The following is a 20,117-nucleotide window of genomic DNA, read 5'->3' as shown; positions in this document are numbered from 1 at the left end:
GGTTTAGTTTCATTTTGCTGCATATGGATTTCCAGTTCTCCCAGCACCATTTGTTGAAGAGGCTATCTTTTCTCCAAAAGCATTTGACAAAATACAGCACCTTTTCATGTTCAAAGCACTAGAAAAACTAGGGATAGTAGGAACAGAGCCTTGAGAATTCTTAATGCTAAACCCCATATCATTCTAAATGGAGAAAAATTGGAAGCATTCCCTCTAAAAACTGGAACAGACAGGGAAGCCCTCTTTCGCCAATTCTATTCAACATAGTCCTTGAAACTCCAGCCAGAGCAATTAGACAGAAGAAAGAAATTAAAGGGATATAAATAGGAAAGGAAGAACTCAAACTATCATTATTTGCTGACGACATGAATCTATATCTAGAGGATCCAAAAAACTCCACCAGAAAACTTCTAGAATTAATTAATGATTTCAGCAAAGTAGAAGGATATAAAATCAATACCTATAAATCATTTCTATACGTTTCTATGCATTTCTATACATCAGTGATGAATCCTCTGAAAGAGACATTAGGAAAACCACCCCATTCACAATAACCTCAGGAAAAAAAAAAAAAAACAACTTGGGAATCAACAAAAGAGGTGAAAGACTTCTACTATGAAAACTACAGAACACTAAAGAAAGAAATTGAAGAAGACTTTAGAAGATGGAAAGATATCCCATGCTCTTAGATAGCAAAATTAATATTGTCAAAATGGCCATACTACCCAAAGCACTATACAGATTCAACATGATTCCAGTTAAAATCCTATCATCATTTCTTATAGAAATAGAAAAAGCAATCATGAAATTCATTTGGAAAAATAAGAGACCCAGAATAGCCAAAGCAATCCTTAGCAAGAAGAATGAAGCAGGAGGCATCACAATACCAGACCTTAAACTATAATACAGTCACGAAAATGACATGGTATTAGCACCAAAACAGACATGTAGACCAATGGTACAGAATAGAAGACACAGAGACAAACCCACATAAATACAGTTATCTCATACTAGACAAAGGTGCCAAAAACATACATTGAAGAAAAGCCTACAATTTTTATGTTTTTATTCTTAAGAGCAGCAGGCAGTTGTAGGACCGATGAGGCTGGGCACAGAGGAATTAGCAGGAATCAGGTTTGTTGACTGCAACCAGGTCCAGAGGCAGCTTTTGCATAAATTAATTTGTCCCTCTGAACCCCAAGTCCAGAAATATTTAGAACTTTATACCCAGTGTGTAGGGGGAGGGGCTCAGAGGCTCACCATCTGCAGAAGTCCACATAAAAGTAGGTTTTCTCTACTGTAATGGGTACCCAAACCAGGTCTGAATACAAAAATAACTCAAGGACACACTCAGTGTGAATTCTGTGCCTGGGAAAAGGAGAATCCTGTGTAGTCTCTGCCCCTCCCCCCTCCCCCCTCCTGCAGCTGGTTTTCGAGGAACCTAAGGAACCTAATTTGCACCATTCACTCTTATCTTCTGGATTGTGAACAACTTTCCCTGGGATCGGATTGCTTTTCTTTGAAGCCCTGTGAAGGCAGGGCTTGGCTAGAGGCCTTGAGTTAGTCTCCCTTCTCTCAGTCTGCTTCTATAAACACACTTCCCACCTGACAACTCTTGCAGAAATTCTTGCTAATAGTCTAAGAACAGTTATGGTGAGGGACTCTGGAGAAGCTTAATTACGATTTTCTGTGGGGCGGGGGGGTTGCACTACACAGCCAGGGAGGAGTGAAGCTATCAAATATTCATCTCTAAAGATTATTCTGGCTGCCCTGTGGAAATGGACCAATTGCTTGTGTTGAGGGGGCAGGGGAGGAGATACGGGGAAAGTCTGTGAAGGTTATTTGTTGACCATCAAATCAGTAAAATGTGACGGTCACCAAATGAGCTCAGAGGCTTGGTCCAGATTGAGAGCAAGTGAGGGCTGGAAACAGGTGGAAAATGGAGGGGTGGGGCATGGGGATGACTTCCCTATCTCTGGCTGTCTGGATGACTGACATTTAAGACAAGTTCCTGGCAGGCCTTGGACAAGGGGAGACCTTCCTGATCACTTTCCACATGCTTGGAGGGGCCTCCTGGATAAGTGGACCCTGGCTATACAATCACTTCCTGCTGCCTGCAAATTCCCTGGAGAATGCCTCCTAACATGCCCAGGTCTCTTCATCTCTCCCTTCTTGTGCACTTTCACAGGCACCACGTGCCCTACCCCCATGTCTGTTGAACATGCAGACATCCGGGTCAAGAGTTACACCTTGAACTCCAGGGAGCGGTACGTTTGTAACTCTGGTTTCAAGCGGAAGGCCGGCACATCCAGTCTCACGGAGTGTGTGTTGAACAAGACCACGAACACCGCCCACTGGACCACGCCCAGTCTCAAGTGCATCAGTAAGTAGCCCAGGCTTAACCCAGAGCACAGCGGCATTGTGGGAATTGGGCGAGCCGGTCTCTGGGCAGAGAGATCCATCCGTATTGGGGTCTAAGGCTAAATACGCCTATGCGAGGCTGAGCAACGTCTCCCAGAGGTGGAGATACACGGTGTTGGGGGTCACAGAATTTGGGGTTCAAATACTGGTTGTGCTGCTTACCACGTTGAGGCCTCTGGCAAGGCCTTTAGCCTCTTGGAACTCTGGTTGGTCATCTAGAAAAGGAACCTGATGTCAACACTGTGGGTTGTAGGATTAAAAGGAGCCTGGTAAATATGAGCTATTACTACTATCCATGTGCGTTGTGAAATCAGCAAGAGAATTGGCTGATTCTGATTCTCAATCTCACCCCTAACAAGGGTGTGCTTGCTACCTGGAGAGCTTTTTGGATTTCTCATGAGAAGCTGAACTCTTGAGAAGCTGAACTCTTTTTGAGTTCTTGATGGTTAGTATCCAACCCAGTGGGCTGGAGTAGGCCCACACGGCAGAGTTTTTCTTGGCCTAGTCACCATATTTGGTGTCCAGCCAATGCTCAAGAGCAAGGAGATGAGGAAGCTGCAAGAATTAAAAAATAAAATAAAATAAAAATTACCTATCCACTACTGAACTGCCATCCCAGAGGAAGCCAAATAATTTTGGAGTGGAAACTAAGACATTCATTGTTATTTCCAGAAATACTTGAGTCTTGTTCTGCTCCCCTTATTCCTCTGGGAAAATAAAAGTTAACCCAGGGTCTTCCAAGAGAATTCTGATTTAACAAACATTCATGACATGTTCACTGCTGCCCAGCAGCAGCTAGATACATTCTCATAGAGCATCTGTGTAGATAGTCTGACTCCTCTCTGGGACAAAGGATGGGAAATTGGGGTCCTATAGCAAATTCCTTCTGTTGGAAACTCCCAGAAGAGCCATACTTTCTTGCTGGATTTGTAGTGTTAGGTTACCCCCCTCCCTTTCCAGCTGCTCAGAATGAGTTATACAGATGTCAAGAGAAGGGAAGGAGGGAATCCTACCACTAGTTTCAAGAACTGCAGGACTGGACTACACAGCACTCCACAGCACTGGGTACAGCTGAAGGGAAAAACCCAGGGTGGCCAGGGACAAGCAGTGTCCGTGGAGCCAGAAGTGGAAAAATCAGGGCTTTTTCAGTGTTGGGAAAATTATGCTGACTCAAAGCTCCACATCTTTGGGTGAATGAGTAGGATGGAGAAGAACTGAGGCTCTGAACAGGGCCAAGAGGGGAGAGGAAACAAAGAATTTTGAACCAGAATTTTATTTTATTTTTTTATTTTTATTTTTTTAAGAGAGAGAGAGAGAATTTTAATATTTATTTTCCAGTTTTCGGCAGACACAACATCTTTGTTTGTATGTGGTGCTGAGGATTGAACCCGGGCCGCACGCATGCCAGGCGAGCGCGCTACCACTTGAGCCACATCCCCAGCCCTGAACCAGAATTTTAGAGCCCACAGATTAGAGGCATCTTTAGGTTTCCTCTGGACCATAGATTCCTCCCTCACAAACCTTTACCACTAGCAACTCTGTTCATTTTGTTTCCCAACCCCTTATGCTTTGGATGTTTTTCGTTTTTTTTTTTTTTTTCTGTTAGGCAAATGGAATCTATTTTAATTATTCATTTTCCTGTGGGAAAACCAGGATTATAAACCTCAGTTGATATCAGATGTATTCCAACCAAAAATAAATTTGATGTTTCACCTGTGCAGTCTTTTTTTGGAAATGCTAGAAAAATTGTTTGTAATTTGTCTTTGCATTTGGGTTGGGAAACACTGTTTCCTTCCTGTGCTTCTAACCTGTCCTAAGAAGCCAGCTATTTCCATTGTAAATTTATGTATTGATCTTTTATTTATATCCAGTTCTGATGCCACCTTAGTGCTTATGCTCAGGATCATAAATGCCATGTGGTTGTCCTCTCTCTAGGAGACCCCTCCCTGACTCACCAAAGGCCAGTGCCACACTCCACAGTAGTGACGGCAAGGGTGACCCCACAGCCAGAGAGCCCTTCCCCTTCTGGAACAGGTAGGAATAAAGGGAAATTTTTAAGAACTACCATCTAGATCCCTCCTTCTTCACCAGTCCTGCAGCTTCATGGACCTCCGATGATGTTCCAGTAACAACTTGAGCAATACAGCAAAATTTTATTAAAATCAAAAATAAGACTTATAATGGCTTAATTGTTTAAGTCAAAATGGCTTGAGATCTAGGTTTCATATGTACATAAATAATAGTATTTAGAATCCACTATTAATATGCCAAATCACATTTAGTTGTACACATTTATCATTGTCAAGAATTGGAAACAGTTTGAAATTTGACCTCACTTGTTTGTTAGTCTGCCACTTTGTCATGGGTGCTGACATTCTTGGAGGGTAAATAAATAACTTTTTCACATGGTGCACAAGTAGCAAGAGCATCAGCACGTTAGCAACAATCCCTTGACTCCCAGGCTCACAGGGCAACATCAATGGGCCTGAATATATGCCTGCATTGTTCAGCAGGCTGCACTGTCTGGGAGGAAGGCTGAGCTCAGGGAAACTGAATGTTTTATAATTGGCAGCAAATATGTCTGCCCTTTCCTAGAAAGAGGCACTGTCTCTGTTTTCAAAGGTACTTGCAATGTATGTGTCCTTGAGCAGATAGTCCAGAGAAAGGTCTGTCAGGCCCTTGTTTGCAAGATGTGTAGCAATGTGAGGGACCCAGGAAGAGTTGTCACCCCTTGTTCCTAAGCATCACCAAATGAACAATGGTGCTCTATTATAGAAGCACTGCATGAAACCACCAATGTTCTGTATTTTAACTGAGTCTTGGGTAATCTTTTAGCCCAATTTCCTCAACACTCTCTCAATTGGAAACATTGGAAGCTAAATATCTTCGCTAATATGCCTCATATCCCATGGCACCCTTATTTTATATTTAACTCTTGTTTTTTTTAGGGCCAAATCATTCAGTCTGTGACTTTTCCTGGCTCCTTCTTCCTTCCTTCACGCCAAATGTGGTCATCTTTCTTTTCATTCATTCTGTTCTCTTCAGGCACACCTTCCCAGAGCTTTGGTTCTCAGCCTTGGAGGCACAGTGAGAATACCAAGAAAGAAACTCCACATGGTCCAGGGAATGATTTAGAGTCAGAGGCTAAAGAACAAAAACCATGTAGTTCTTGGATAGTCAAGGTTGAGGAACACTGCTCCAAGCAGGACAGAGAAGCTGAAGGGAGACTTCCTCCTCGTAATGGGTTGCTTGCAAACAAAAGTAAGGGGTTGAAGTATTGGCTGTATTTATGTTGAGGGTAATTCCCAAACTCCTTTGATCTGAATCACACACAGTTCACCAGAGAGATAAGAATGACCAAGTAACCTTTCCCAGTCCTTCCTCCATGCCCCCAACACTTGGTCAGATAGCTGTTGCTGAGACAAACCTTAGATGTAAGAGAAACCTTTAACACAGATTATGTGACTGTGGTTGATTGGATATGAATGCTCCTGGGTCTCGATCTGCAGGGAACCTAGAGTGTGGGCAGTTTGGGTAGGGTTAGGTGCACGTGAGGTAGTGACAAAAGATTGGAGGGTATGAGGACTTCTCACAACGTGTGTGGCTGGAAAAGAATGGGAACTCAGGCCACAACTGTGCATGTAGAGCATGATGAAAAAAGATAATCAGCATCCCAGCTGCCTTCAGCAAATACAGCTCTACTTGTGTTTTGGAGCCAAGTCTATCAGTATTTCATGAGCTTTTCTAGGAAACAGTGAAGGTACTCAACTCTGAGGGATCTTTTCTTTCTATGCACAACAGTAAATAACGGTATTTTTTAGAGTTATCACACATCCCATGGCTCAAATGGAGGATATGTTGCCCACTTAAAGGACAGTTTGCTGGGAGTGAATGGGTTGCCATGGTGGGTTCACCAAAGTAGGTCTTTAGGTCCACCCTCTGCTGGAGCTGAGAAGACACTAGTCTAAATATTTATGTTCTGTCTTGGAATTTCCTACAGAGCCAGCAGTTTTATCTCCCAAGTCAGACACCACAGTGGCCACAGAGACAGCTATGGTACCAGGCTCCCAGTCGATGCCACCCCAACCAACCTCCTCAGGAACCACAAGCGTAGGCAGCCATGAGTCCTCCCAAGCCCCATCCCAGACTACAGCAAAGACTTTGGAACTTACACCCTCAAACTCCCACGAGACACCAGGTTAGCATTAGCTTTGCATGAGAGGCCAGTTCCTCAGGTGCTGCTTCTGAGACTTGGGTTGAGACCTGGCCCAAGATAACTGCATGGCTTTTTTCAATCTCAAGCTGCGACTCATGGAGCTACCCTCCTGCCCTCTGTCTCCCACAGGCCCCTTGCCTGGTCTGTTTTTGATGTTCCACCTGGCTTGGTCCAGTTGGGACAGCTGGAAATGAAATCCCCCTCCAAGATTTGACATGCTAACCTTACTAGCCAGCACTGCAGAGCTGGACTAGGACTCTAAATGCCGTATGCACTCTCCACCACGGGAGGGCCCTTCTGGAAGGCATGTCCGACTCTTAGACATGGTCCAGCACCTCAGTCAATTACCCTGCTTTTTCTTTGCTAAGAAGAATTTGGTTATGCCAGCTAGGAGTCTCCTAAGGGTCTAAGATGGTAGCTCAGTTGTCCCTTATTTCTCCAGCTTCATGACACACTAGTACCTTTAGGACTTCAGCCCTGACTGAGCTGTCCTCTCTTCTCTGCAGATGCTTCTTCATACAGCTCCAGAGAGACCACTGGTAAGTACTGTCCTTTGACCAGCATATTTATGACCAGCCTGATCGCAGACACAGAGTGTTGAACAGTCCTTGTCCTGGACGGCCCATGCCACTATCCCAGCATGATCACTGGAGGCTTCCCCTTTCCCTCTCAGAAATGTTTCCATTATCTGATGGGGACATTCACGGCATTCCTCATGTGATATAACTGTTTTTCTTAATAGTGATGGTTTCTCACTGTCAAGCTACAGATGTTGACGAAACTGATGCACCAAGGGCTTTGTGGATCAGCTACTTAGTTCTCAGCAGGGCTAGACTCATGCCAGGGCCTGTTAGGAAGCCACAAGTGTCTGATGCTGCCACTAACATGAAGTCATTCTTTGTCAGAACCTGCCTTGATGTCTCCCAGGGTGGGCATGGTGCCTATCCGGAGAGACTACCAAGATTTCTCAGTAAAGAAGGCTTTTTACCCTAGACGCACAGCATTAGGACTCTTTAAGAATGTGCAAGTGAGTCTAAGAGGAAAATAGAAAAAAAGTGTGAGAATGAAAGAAAAAGATGAAGACGGAAGAGAGCTCAGAAAAGAGAGGAGAGAACAACAGAAAGAAGGGAGATCCAGGGGCAGAGAGAGAGCAGGGTGTGCAGCTTGGTGGAAGAGCGCTAGCCTGCCAGGGGCCGGGTTTCATCCCCAGCACTGCAAACACAACAAAAAACCCAAGAGGCTGGGAGACAGATGCAGATGGCAAGAAAAAGCCTAATACTTAAGAGTCTGGTGAGCTTTCAAAGGAACAAAAAGAACAACACAACTGTAACACAACTGTAATTTGAAATGGGTAAAAACTATTTTTATTTTCTAGTCATAAGTTCACATTTTTTGTGGTCCCATTTTACCTATGTCAGGTGTCATCTGGAACAAAAAAAAAGCATTGGGCATATTAGCAGTTAATTGCTTTTAGAATTTTTTTTTTTTTTTAAGGATCAAGACATAAGCCAAGGCAAGACATTTTAGAAGGCCTCTTTGGGAATATTTTCAGAGAAAAACTGTGGCATTTAGTGACAGGGATTTGAAAACAAAAATATGTTCATGATTTAAGAGGAGAACAGTACCTGGGCATGGTGGTACATGCCTGCAATCCCATCGGCTTGGGAGTCTGAGGCAGGAGGATCACAACTTCAAAGCCAGCCTCAGCAACTTAGTAAGGCACTAAGCAATTCAGAGGGACCCTGTCTCAGAATAAATAAAAGAGGGATGTGACTCAGTAGTTAAGCACCTCTAGGTTCAATCTCTGGTACCACAAAAAAAGAAAAAAAAAAAAAGTAAATAGCCAACCTAATTTTTCTCCTAATATCACAATCTACATTAATCTTTGTTCATAGTTTTACATTTTTTACTTTTTAAAAAATTGGTAATATTTTGCAAAAGGTCTAAAAATGAAAAGTTACATAGGATCTGCAGCAAAAAAAAAAAAAAAAAAAAAAAAAAATCAAATCCTATCTCTGACTCAAAATCTTGCAGAAAGGAAACAGATACCTGTGCATCTTCCCACACAGGCTGTATATAAACAAGTACATAAAAAGTAAATTATGCTGACAGCTGGGTTTTTGTTGTTTGTTTTTTACTGTTCTGCCCCTAGTTGTCACTTAATGGCATATCTTAGAGATCCTTCCCTATCAGTGCATAAATCCTACCTCATGCTTTTAGCAACTATAGAATATTCCATCTTATGGATCTGTTACATCTTATTTAGCCAGTTTGCTCTTTGGGCATGTGATTACTTGTATACTTTGGTTATATTATAAACAGCAATTGTAAACCTCTTGGTGAGAGTGTACCTATAGGATAAAATCCTACATGCAAAATTTTCTAAGTAGATCTTTGAACAAACTACTTGATTATAGGTTATAATCTGTCATCAATTTTTTTTCCAGTTTAGGACTTTCACTGTGTTAAAATACCAAAAATTCTCTCAAATGTCTGAAACATGACATAATAAACATTAACTGAACACCTACAATGAGCAAAGATAATTCTATGGGAGGAACTGTGAAAATACAGAGATAAAAAAAGACATGTCTTTCATGTATGAATAAGGTTTAATTCCTTTAAGCTGCTTAAACATAAGAGCACATGGTCACTAGGCATGAAAATGAGAGCTAAATTTATCTGCTAATAAGAGATACTAAAATAAAAATTGTGATAGTTTTCTAAAAATTCTAAGTAACAGTGTTTTCAAAGTATGTCATATGCCATCCACCCCAGCCACCCTGTGAGTGAGAAGTCATTACGTGTGGCCAAGATGCTTATTGGACATTGGGGCTGCTGTTATTTCTGCATGAGTAAGCAATCAGTTGAGCTCATCTCTGTAGAAAAATATTAATAATGCTTGGCCATTATTGTTGCTTAGTAAAAACTGACATTTTACTCTACCTTTTGATACTACCATTGTCATAATTTTGTTTTTTAAAATAAGTTAAATGAATGATTATAATTGCTTTAAAGAATTGCTCTTTTAATTCAGTAGAAAATGGTCCACAGCAGATGCTCAATAAATATTGAATGGGTAGGCAAATGAATAAATAAATTTGAGTGCTGCACATTTTAATAAATATTTAAGAAATGTGATTCAAAGCTCCATTCTCTTAAACATATACTGGCTCACTTGGCAGCCCTTTTTGTCAATAAATTTATTCAATTGTTCCAATATCACATCTCTGGCCCTAATGAAGCTATTCTTAAAGAGTCCTGGTTGTAAAGTAAGAGGTTAGCAAGCAAAATACAGCGGCCTTCACACAGCCATGCCCATTTAGTACACTAGAAGTGAAGGGTTTATTTTTCAGAATGTTACTGTGCCTTTGACAGGGGCTGCTCCTGTCATGTCACTCATCCACCCTCAGTATAAATTAAGTTCCTACTCTGTACCAGGTATGGCCCCATGCTGCTATGAAATGCAGATTTCTCATTACAAATCAAATGTCACTTCAGTTTGGGAATTTTAAAGGTTGAACTCAAACAATTAAGTGTTTATTTTCTTGTTCAAACCCAACACTTTTTTTTTTTTTTTTGGTGGTATTAGGGATGGTATGCAGGGCCTCACATGTGCTAGGCAAGCACTCTACCACTGAGCTACTCTCCCAGCCCTGAACCTGACACTCAGAGTTGCCTAGGCAGTGAGAAAGAAAAAGAAACACCTTCCCAGGAGCAATGGTTGATGATCTCCTTCAAAATCATCTCCATCTGACACAAGCACACAGCACTGTGGTCTCAGTGTGGTGGGCGCTACTACCCTGTGCTGGGCCTGGCTTGTTGAAGAGCTACCAGGGAATAACTTCTCCATCCTTACTGAACTTGGGCTCTGGCTGTCTCAGCTGCCTTCTCCAGCTTAGATCAGCACCATGGGCCGAAGTCAGTGGGAGAGCCCCTGGCCTAAGTGGCCTTCCGCATAAGCACCAGCTTCTCTGCCCTCTCCTTCCTCCCCTCTTCTCTTCCTTTTTCTCCAATCCACATCCTTCAGGAAGCAAAAGGGTAGAGAACTTGGCAGGTGTTTCCATGGTTCTGGCTTCCATTTCTTTACTAATTTTGCTTGGCTGTAATCAAAACAGAGAGGCTCAAGACCTGGGTCATTGAATTCCAATGGCTTTGTTTTATCATTGACCCAGGAGCCCTCCTCTCTCTTGCTCTGGATTCTGCAGTTTTTATTTTTATTCAAAACGAAACAGGAAGAAACATTGTGAAAGTAGAACCATCATTTCTATCCACTCGCCCTTTCCCATAAACCTCTCCACAGACAGTAAATGCATGTAAAGCCTATTAGCCAATGTGAGGACATAGTTCACCATTGAGTACAACATCTCTGCTATAAATAAATAAGTAAAATTATATGACTTTTTTTAAGTGATAATGATAACTAATGTTAATTTTCTGTTATTTCTTTTCTAACACCTTTTCTATGCTTGCATTTTTGCCCAGATGTGGAATAAATCAAATTGCATTTTGGCCCTCAAGTAACAGCAAGCTAATGGGAAGGCATTTAGACCACTCTGTAAGAATGTAAATTGCCAAGAGTTTACCAATTCTTAGCAATGAACACGATCCTGGGATTCTCATATGGTTTAAGCTTAGTTTTATTGTTTTACAGTGATCATCTCCACATCTGTCACACTTTCTGTAGTGCTTGTGGTGTGTGCCCTGGTGACGTGCATCAAATTAAGGTAAGTGGCACAAGAGAACCCACAGGACCAGATTCTTTCTTCCAAGGAGAAAAGAGCTACATCAGAATGATTCTGGGATGTCCTCACAAATCAGAATCTCTTTCCCAGCCACAGACCCGCACGCTGAGCCCCTTCTGTATCAGCCAAAAGGAGCTTCAGAGTGGGGCAGGACTAAGCCAGTCCTAGAGAGTCCTAAAGAGCCCTAGAGTGCCCTTCACTTCCCAGTTTTCAGACCACTGCTCTGAAATGGGGGCAGCAGAAACCAGGTCGACCATGCAGGGGCCAATCTGCCAAGTCAGAAAGAAAGGATGGGGCTGGGCATACAGCGCAGGGATAGAGCAGGTGCTTAGACTGTGTGGTACAAGGCTGTAGGTTCAAGCCCAGCACCCACCCCTGCCCCTAAAGAAAAGAAAGAATACACCCAACGCCAAATTGGATGAATACGCAATTTGTATCAGTTCTTCTTATGACATATTCATCAATATTTTCTTCTCATGTGTATTTTTTAAATGATTTCTTATAAATATATTCATTCACCAGCAATTAATTCTGTATTTCTAATCATTGAAATCTGCATTTCAGCATTTATGAAAAGTCTGTTTTTTGTCAACATTTGTTCTTTTGTGTTTTTTTGTCTGTATGTTTTTGGTACCAGAGATTGAATCCAGAGGCACTTACACTGAGCCACATGCCCAATCCTTTTTATTTTGTATTTAGAGACAGGATCTCGCTAAGTGCTTAGGGCCTCACTAAGTTGCTGAGGCTATCTTTGAACTTGTAATCCTCCTGTCTCAGCCTCCAGAGCTGCTGGGATTACAGATATATATGCCACTGCACCATGCAGACATTTGTTTTTATATTTTCATTTTTCTAATCTTTAGGCATTTTATCTTTCTTTTGTCAAAACCCCAATAACATACAAAACCCCATTTTGTAATTCTGTCAGTACCAGTATTTCAGTATTCCATATTGATAAATTGCTCTGAATTTTTCCTCAGCATTATTCGAAGTATGGATGTCAGATTTGTTAAAACTCATTTTTAGTTCCTACTAATAAGATAGTACATGTTATGTCAATATAAAATTATATGACCCTTTGAGCCTGATTTTGACAAAAATAACAGTCCATGACAAACTGTCAAGCCAAAATGAAAAGCAGTTATCTAAAACATTCCATAAATCTTCAAAAGCTGATAATTCCAGACCAACTGATAAGAAATACAATAAACATAATAAATGATTTATTTATTACTCAAGAATTTGTTGAAACAATTCAAAAATACTAAATGTCGACAAAATAGAAAGTTACTTTTTAAAGGACTTTCAAAATATTGTTATAATTAATTTTCATATAAAATGCTGTAATTGGAGTTCTATTCTTAAGAACTTATATCTAGTAAATATATTTATTGACTATATTAACAGTAATGTCCATACTATCTTTCTAATAAGTACATTAAAATATATTCTTAAAAAATAATGTTACTTTGATATATACAACCAATAAATATGCTCTTAAGAGGAAAATATCAATTTATTTACTATATTAAAAATGTATAAATGTCTTAAAGAAGAACTGTTAAATACATGTAATTTCTTGGTCGTTTTGTGAATTGATTCTTTACATAAACTGTTTTTTTTTAAAACTGGATAATAGGTAGATTTGCCATCCAACAAATTGTTTTTTACCAAATTTTTGGCAAACTGACCTAAAATCCTCATTTAGTTTAGCTCCCATTCCAAGGAACTCAAACTGCTTTTCTTCTCATGGCCTAGGGAGCTGTTCATCTTCAGGAGGGACATTCCATAAGCCATGGAAGAAAGTGCTGAGGTAGCCACTCAGGGCCTGAACACTGAGATAGCTCCATGACAGGCAGGCAAATGTAATCAGACTCTGTCTCTCTATTCTTATTATCCAGGAACTGATTTATTTATTCATTTATTGGATATTTCTTAAATTCTAGGAACTGGTTCAAAAGCTTCATGAATATTAAATCATTTTTACCAGCATGATCAAGCCTAGTTCAACCAGGCCCCTGGTTACTCTTTCCTTTTCTTGTCCCTCCACCTGCAAGGCTGTTTAGGCAGAGGATTTGTCCAGTGGGAAGCAAGGGTGAGAATTTCTCCAGCAGCATTGGTGAATCTTTGCAGATGAGGAATTGAGAATACCAAAATAGGATTTAGATACCCTGTGCACATTTAGGCACTTTAGGTTTTTGCCAGTCTTTGAGCAACACAGACCACAGAGGATTAGGTATTTTATGATACTTGCAGGCAGGACCTATGTCTGCTTATGTCACCCACCCAGTGCTGGACATACATTTTCAATAAGAAGTATCTCTGACTGGAGGATGACTGTGTCTTCTTTTCAAAACCTGTAAATCATTGGCTTCACAGGAGAATTTTCCAGCCAACTGCTGTTGAAATGGAGAATTTGGAAGTGATGCCAATGACTAGGGGGAGCAGCAGCAGAGAGGAAGACCAGGGAAACTACCCACAAAACTCTGAAACTCCTGGAAACCAGCACAGCAAAGGATGGAGCCAAGGAGCCAGCTCTACTGTAGCTAAAGAGAGCCTGGAAGATTCACAAGGATCTGGGCACCAGGAAAAAGCCCACCAAGATCATCAAATGTGATGACCCATATGGACTGTGTGCCTCTTGTCTTAGTGAGTAGGTTCTCCAGCACACAGGTGGACACCACTCAGGGACCCAGAGGCCTGCTTCCCAAACTCCAAGCTGCTGAAGCTCTCCTGGGAGGCCAAAGGCTCCAGGAAGCTGCTGGTTTCACTCACACTGACTCAGGACAGCTTCTCCACTGGACCATCTATTCTGTCCCTATTCCGACTTGTAGTTTACAGAGGACAGGAGTCAACCTGAGGCTCTCAGTTCATCCTAAGGCCCCTTCTGGCTTGGGAGATTTCTGCAGGGAAGACTCCAGCATTTGTGCTCCTAACAACCCTGTCTCCAGTGCTCTGTGTGCACTGAAGGGGAGCAGGGGAAGGCAGAACAGAGAAAAATCTGAACCCAGGGACATTTTACACACATACGTGTTTATATTTATACTTCCTTGTACGTTATACTTACATATTATATATGATTTGTATTTTGAAAGTGTGCTTTGTATAGACAAAATAAAATATCTATTTTCAATATAAAAAAATGCACTGAAAGAATCACCAACAAGAAATGTTCCACAAAGGAACGAAGAAGACAAAGAATGGAAATGCAGAGTTCCAAATGAGTGAGCTCAAGTTTTCTTTCTGCGTGTGTATTATTTTATTTTTGTTTATTTATTTATTCTGGTAGTGGAGATTGATCTCAGCTATATATCCCCAGCCCTTTAAAGACAGACTCTCACTAAGTTGCTCAGAGCCTCTGTAAGTTGCTGAGTCTGGCTCTGAACTTGCAATCCTCCTGCCTCAGCCTCCTGAGCAACTGTGATTACAGGCGTGCACCACCACACCCAGCAAAACTTTTTTATTTTTAGATGGAAAAAGGACATAGAGTTTCACAGGACTTGGAAGTTCTAAGCTATTAAACTTTCAGCCAGATGTCCTTATCTAGCTATAGACCTAAAAAATTCACACTTCCCCTTCTTTTCTTGCTCTGCACAATATTTGCTATGAAGAAAAGTGATTCCTCATCTTTTCCCGTTTATCTTGATTTTCCTTGATCAAAAATAAAACCCTTTTACTCTTTTTCTTTTACAATCCATGTCTGGACATTAAAAAGTAGGAGGAGGACAAAAAGACACACTTGAAGACTACTCCATATTCCAACTGCCACCCACTTCTCCTCAAGGACCTCGCACTGTTAGCTGAGCCTGCACACCCTAGTCTCAGAATTCCACTCGTTTGCTGTCCCACAAATCTGTGCAACCTTGAGGCAGGAGCAGCCCATTTCAGACCATACCATCCCCAACACTTCCACTGCCTGGCGCATCTCAGAATCCAATGTGTGAATATTATTCCAGAATTTATACATACAGCCAGGCACGGTGGCACACGCCTGTAATCCCAGCGGCTTTGGGAGGCTGAGACAGGAGAATTGCAACTGCAAGGCGCTAAGCAATTCAGTGAGACCCTGTCTTAAAATAAAATACAAAATAGGGCTGGGGATGTGGCTCAGTGGCCAGGTACCCCTGAATTCAATCCCTGATATTAAAAAAAAAAAAGAATTTATACACACGAGGCACTTTATTTATGGGAAAATACACTTTCCTGTTTCCTTCCCTCGGTGCCTGATTATAAATCTACCTGTTCTATTTTTGCTATTCTTAGCTATCCACCCTCTCTTCTTCAGTTTTGGGAATCTCCCACAGTGTTGGAGGTCTTTGCAGCCCACGAATGCAGAGGACCTGAAGTCCCCTCTCCCTGCTCCCACCAGAGCGTGGAACTTGGGTCCACTGTTGCCTCCTGCCAAGTATCCAGGGCTGTTGAATGAATGTACAGAACAGTTCCCAGCAATGACCCAGAAACATCAGAGTGGTTGCTATCTTCCTACTCTTGGCTTTCCAGATTGCTTTAACTGTAATCCTTCTTCCAAAACTAATCCTCCACCTTTCTGTGAATCAGTGATCCCATGATATTCTTCCAATATACTTTCTTCACTTACAACAGACTGCATTTCCAATACATGTCAGTGAAAAGTTCCTAACCGATGTAGAATTCAGTGCCAGGCGTGATTATTGCAAATTACAGAGAAGTAGGGAAATAAAGATCTGTGATTGGTTATCTGCCTTGGGCAGGGGAGAGAAGAGTGCAAGTTCTACTGGTGTTCTTAGGTGACAATTGAGCATCCCAGGCACGTGGAAAATTAGTTCACCAGAAGTTACCTGGGATGGTACACCCACTGAAGGCCTACCTCTGAAAGACTACATTGCTGCTGACCTAAAGTGGTGTGGCTGTAGGAGACCCAGGGCCAGGATGGGTGGCTACTTTTAATGGCACCGAAAAACTTATTTTCTAACAGTGTAAACCTCTCAAGTCCCAATTCAAGCCAGAGGCTGAAACCTAGAGATTTCCCTGCTGAATTTTATCCCTTGGAGATGCATGGTCAAGATACCTGAAAACACAACTCAAGAGCTAGAGCTTCTGATCTGCTCAGTTTGCAGTCCTACCAGGCTTCCTAGCTGAAGGGTTGAACATTCACAGGATTAAGGATGAGGCCCCAATACTAGAAGGAAGACTTTGGGGAAATTTGGGGCTCACATGTACTCCAAGCGCACCCTTGTCCTCAAAAGCAGCTCTGTAGTGTCTGATAACACCCTAATATTTCTTCCTTGGTTGAGGAGCTGTTTCTTCAAGAGGAAGCCTGTTTTCCACATGACCCCCTCCTCAGCTCCTGGTCTGCAAAGGAAGGGAGTTAGTTCCCCAAGTATCCCAGTTAGATTCTCTGGGTCACATAAAGCAGGCTATGCAGCAAAGTGCTCCCCAAAGGCCGTACAGAACCCTCCCTGTACATCTCCAGTCTCACCTCCCACTGTGTCCTGGGGCTCAAACCCCTGCTTCCTTATGGGTCAGGCCCATCAGTCACTGCTCACCAGCCTCACATCCAGCCAACCTTTCAAGAGCCAGCTCAAATTGTATCTTCTCATGTTAACTACTGAGGCACACCAACCATCTGTCTCTGAGCTCTTATAACATTCATTCTCTGCTCTGTAATATGGTTATGCCAAACGCTACCTTGGTGCAGTGAAAATGACATAACCTAGGCAACCTGAGTGCCAAGTGTTCACTCTACCATTTGCTGGCCTTGTCACTTGGGCTACGTGCACTGGCACTGCCTCACTCTGAAGTGAATGACAATACATGTTATCGACCTTCTGACACAGGCCTGAGGTCCCATTTAAGACCTAGTTCTTATCTTCAAGAAGCTTATAGCCTGGTCAGAAGGGACATGTCAAAATCGTCATACCATAGCAAAAACCTTCTACCACAAAGCTGTAGGTAGTAAATACCAGGTGAAGTGTGAACGCTGTCACACAAGTTGTGTAGAAATAGACATCGCTGAAAGGCCTCAAGATCTGAGGAATACTGTGGAGTCAGGACATGAGTGGGAGGATGGGTGGAATTTAAATAAATTCTCAGGCAGCATTTTAAACAGGGGACCCAAGCACCACATTCAGGAAAGGAAGAGCAAAGGTGTTGGGCAGATGGCTGAGAAAAATGAGAAGGCCAAGGCAGGATGGGAAGCATCATATTTCTTAAAGCCCCCATATTAGCAGGGTTCTGGGAAGACTGCTTAGTAACTGCTTTAAACAAAACCAAAACAAAGCACCCTGAAAGAACAAAGGTTCTGCAATAAGTAGAATCTTGGGACCTCAAGACCATGTTTCTGGCTCCACTCAGTTGCCCACTTTTGGCAGATATCCTCACTACAAATGTAGGTAGTGCTTTTTCTAGGGCTGTTTTTTTCTTTTCTCTGGGCAAACAGCCAAATGTCCTAATTATAAAACAAGTGTGTAATCTTCAAAACCCTCTGAGGCAAATGCACCCCAACAGGTACCCAAGGTACTCCAGCACAAAACTGGTCTTGGGCCAGCTGGGGTGCATGTGCCTGCTGGTATTTTCAAGGTATTCCAGAAGCCCTTGGAGGCTGCAAGGCAGCTGAGAGGCAGCAAGGGCACAGAGCCCTCAGTCCTCTATAATCACAGCAGCTATACTTTTCAATTGGAAGTAAAATTCAGTCTGGAGAATTCCATGGCAAGGAACATCTAAAAAATCTTCAATGCAGCTTTTAAAAAGCTGTGGTCTCCTTTCTGTGAAGAGCTTCAATTCTGGCTCTTAACATGGCCCCATTCTTTTCCTATTTTTCTGAAGAAGCACCATGGTCTGGGGACTGAACTTGAGTTTTCATCAAAAATCTACTGAATAAAACCAAACCTAGTGGTCCTGGCCCAATTCCTCATCAAGCCTGTTTCATCCTCTGCAAAAGGAGGCTGAGGCTGCCCACCAGGTGGAGGGAAGGACTCTGCGGAATACTGAACAAAAGGGCCTAACAGTATCTACCTGGTAGGAGGCACTTCATAAATGCTGATTCCATTTCCTAAATGAGATCTCTTTATGTATGGGATGGATAATCAGGGACCAGTAGTAGCTACCTTCCTACTCCTTCCTTCTAAACTGAATTCTCACTTTGTTAGGCTGTTTTCTTTTTTACAAAGCCATGAGCATCAAAAGAAGGCTGACTGCACCCCAAGTTCCAGGAAACAAAGTGACTTTAAGCTATCCCTCCTTGCTAGTGACTGGTTTAGGAATGGACAGGTGACCTAGTTCTTGGCAGCAAGATGTAAGGTAGGCTAGGGAAGCTTCTGGGAATGGTTTTCTTGCTACTAAAACACATAGAAGAAAGCTTACCCTCCCAATACTGCGGTGTCTGAATGCAATGCCTGAGACGCTGTAGACAGCTGGTCACAGGAGAAGCTGGCCCAGTCAAAGCTGACATTAAAGGTGACAAGAAGAAGAAAACATTCCTGGCTTCTTAATTATAATGCTGTGTTAGATTTTTGTCGCAGTGACCAAAATAAATGACAAGAACACCTTGGAGGAGGAAAGACTTGTTTGGGCTCTCAGTTTTGGAGGTTTCAGTCTATGGTCATTGCTCTGGGCCTGAAGTGAAGCTGGACCTCATGGTGGGAGAGTGTGCGGGAGGAAAGCTGGTCTCCTCGTGGCAACTAAGAAGCAGACAGAATTGGCTGGGGACAAAATGTAGTCCCCAAGGACACACCCCTGAAGTTCTCCCTCCAACTAGGTTCTACCCCCTACAGCTTCAACCACCTCTCTCTAATGTCATCAAATCATTCTGTCAATGGGTTAGTCCACTGAGGAGGACAGAGCCCTCACGACCCCATCACTTCCCCAGAGCCCCAACTCTGGACACTGCAGCACTGGGGACCAAGCCTCCAACACACGATCCCGTGGCACATTCCTGATCTGAACTGTAACAGAGGCCAAGCAGCTGAGATGAGCAGCCCTGCGACCTGCCCTCCTCAGCACGCCTGTGTGAAATCATCACATTTCCTGTGTGATGCCCTCAACAGTCTTGCTTTTGGGTTACTCACAGCACGATGTGTTTCAATACTGAATTTGGTGTTCAAAAGCATGAATGTTGTAACAGACCCTAAAATGTGAAACTGGCAAGACAGGGTCATAAGGCCCCTACTGTGTGAGGCTGTCAGTGACCTTGGTTATGTGCTGTGAAACAACTGATCACAGCGTTGCCTGTGGGTCCAGATTAGGAAAACACGTATTAGGAAAATCACTGCTAAAAAATCCAGAACCACCGAGTTATACATTTAAAAAAAGGCAACAGAAAAACAATCCAGGATATTGATGCTATGTTGGCCACTGTTTGAGGGGTCTCATTACAGTCCTCTAAAAGATGTTCAGGGTATGTGTGAGTACATGCCTGTAATCTCAGTGACTCAGGAGGTGGAAGCTGAAGCTGGAGGATTGAAAGTTTGAGGCCAGCTGGGCAACTGAGACCCTGTCTTAGAATAAAAAATAAAAAGGGCTAGGGATGTGGCTTAGTAGTATAGCAACCCTGGATTCAATCCCCAGCATCATAGGCAGGGGGAGAGATAGTGTTGGAAGCCATGTATAAATTATGGGTTTGTATGAGCCATCACAAGGCAGGAAGGCTACTTTTCTGGGATTTCCTGGGTGAAATTCCCCTGGCGCCCTGCCTTGGCTCACAGCCCTAGATCAGTGGCAGCTGCCTAGATTCCCAAACAACTTGTTTTTCCCATTCT

The 20,117-nt window shown here is 42.5% G+C and overlaps 1 protein-coding gene across 3 annotated transcripts in view; it reads left to right on the top strand.

Annotated features, from left to right (window-relative positions):
- Il15ra (interleukin 15 receptor subunit alpha) overlaps positions 1-14,488 on the top strand; it is a 33,462-nt gene extending 18,974 nt beyond the window's left edge. Inside the window, exons 2-7 of one of the 3 annotated variants that reach the window (XM_076831460.1) lie at positions 2,189-2,383; positions 4,357-4,455; positions 6,422-6,619; positions 7,144-7,176; positions 11,292-11,364; positions 13,762-14,488. In XM_076831460.1, the coding sequence (XP_076687575.1) occupies positions 2,209-2,383; positions 4,357-4,455; positions 6,422-6,619; positions 7,144-7,176; positions 11,292-11,364; positions 13,762-13,999 (816 nt within the window). In that variant the 5' untranslated portion in view covers positions 2,189-2,208 and the 3' untranslated portion in view covers positions 14,000-14,488. The remainder of the gene's footprint in view (positions 1-2,188; positions 2,384-4,356; positions 4,456-6,421; positions 6,620-7,143; positions 7,177-11,291; positions 11,365-13,761) is intronic. The other 2 variants (XM_076831461.1, XM_076831462.1) reach the window with 2 other exon arrangements.
- Positions 14,489-20,117: the final 5,629 nt, after the last annotated feature.

Source organism: Callospermophilus lateralis, chromosome 13 (genome assembly GCF_048772815.1).
Source record: "Callospermophilus lateralis isolate mCalLat2 chromosome 13, mCalLat2.hap1, whole genome shotgun sequence".
Classification (NCBI taxonomy): Eukaryota; Metazoa; Chordata; class Mammalia; order Rodentia; family Sciuridae; genus Callospermophilus; species Callospermophilus lateralis.
This window is presented reverse-complemented; position numbering and strand designations above follow the sequence as displayed.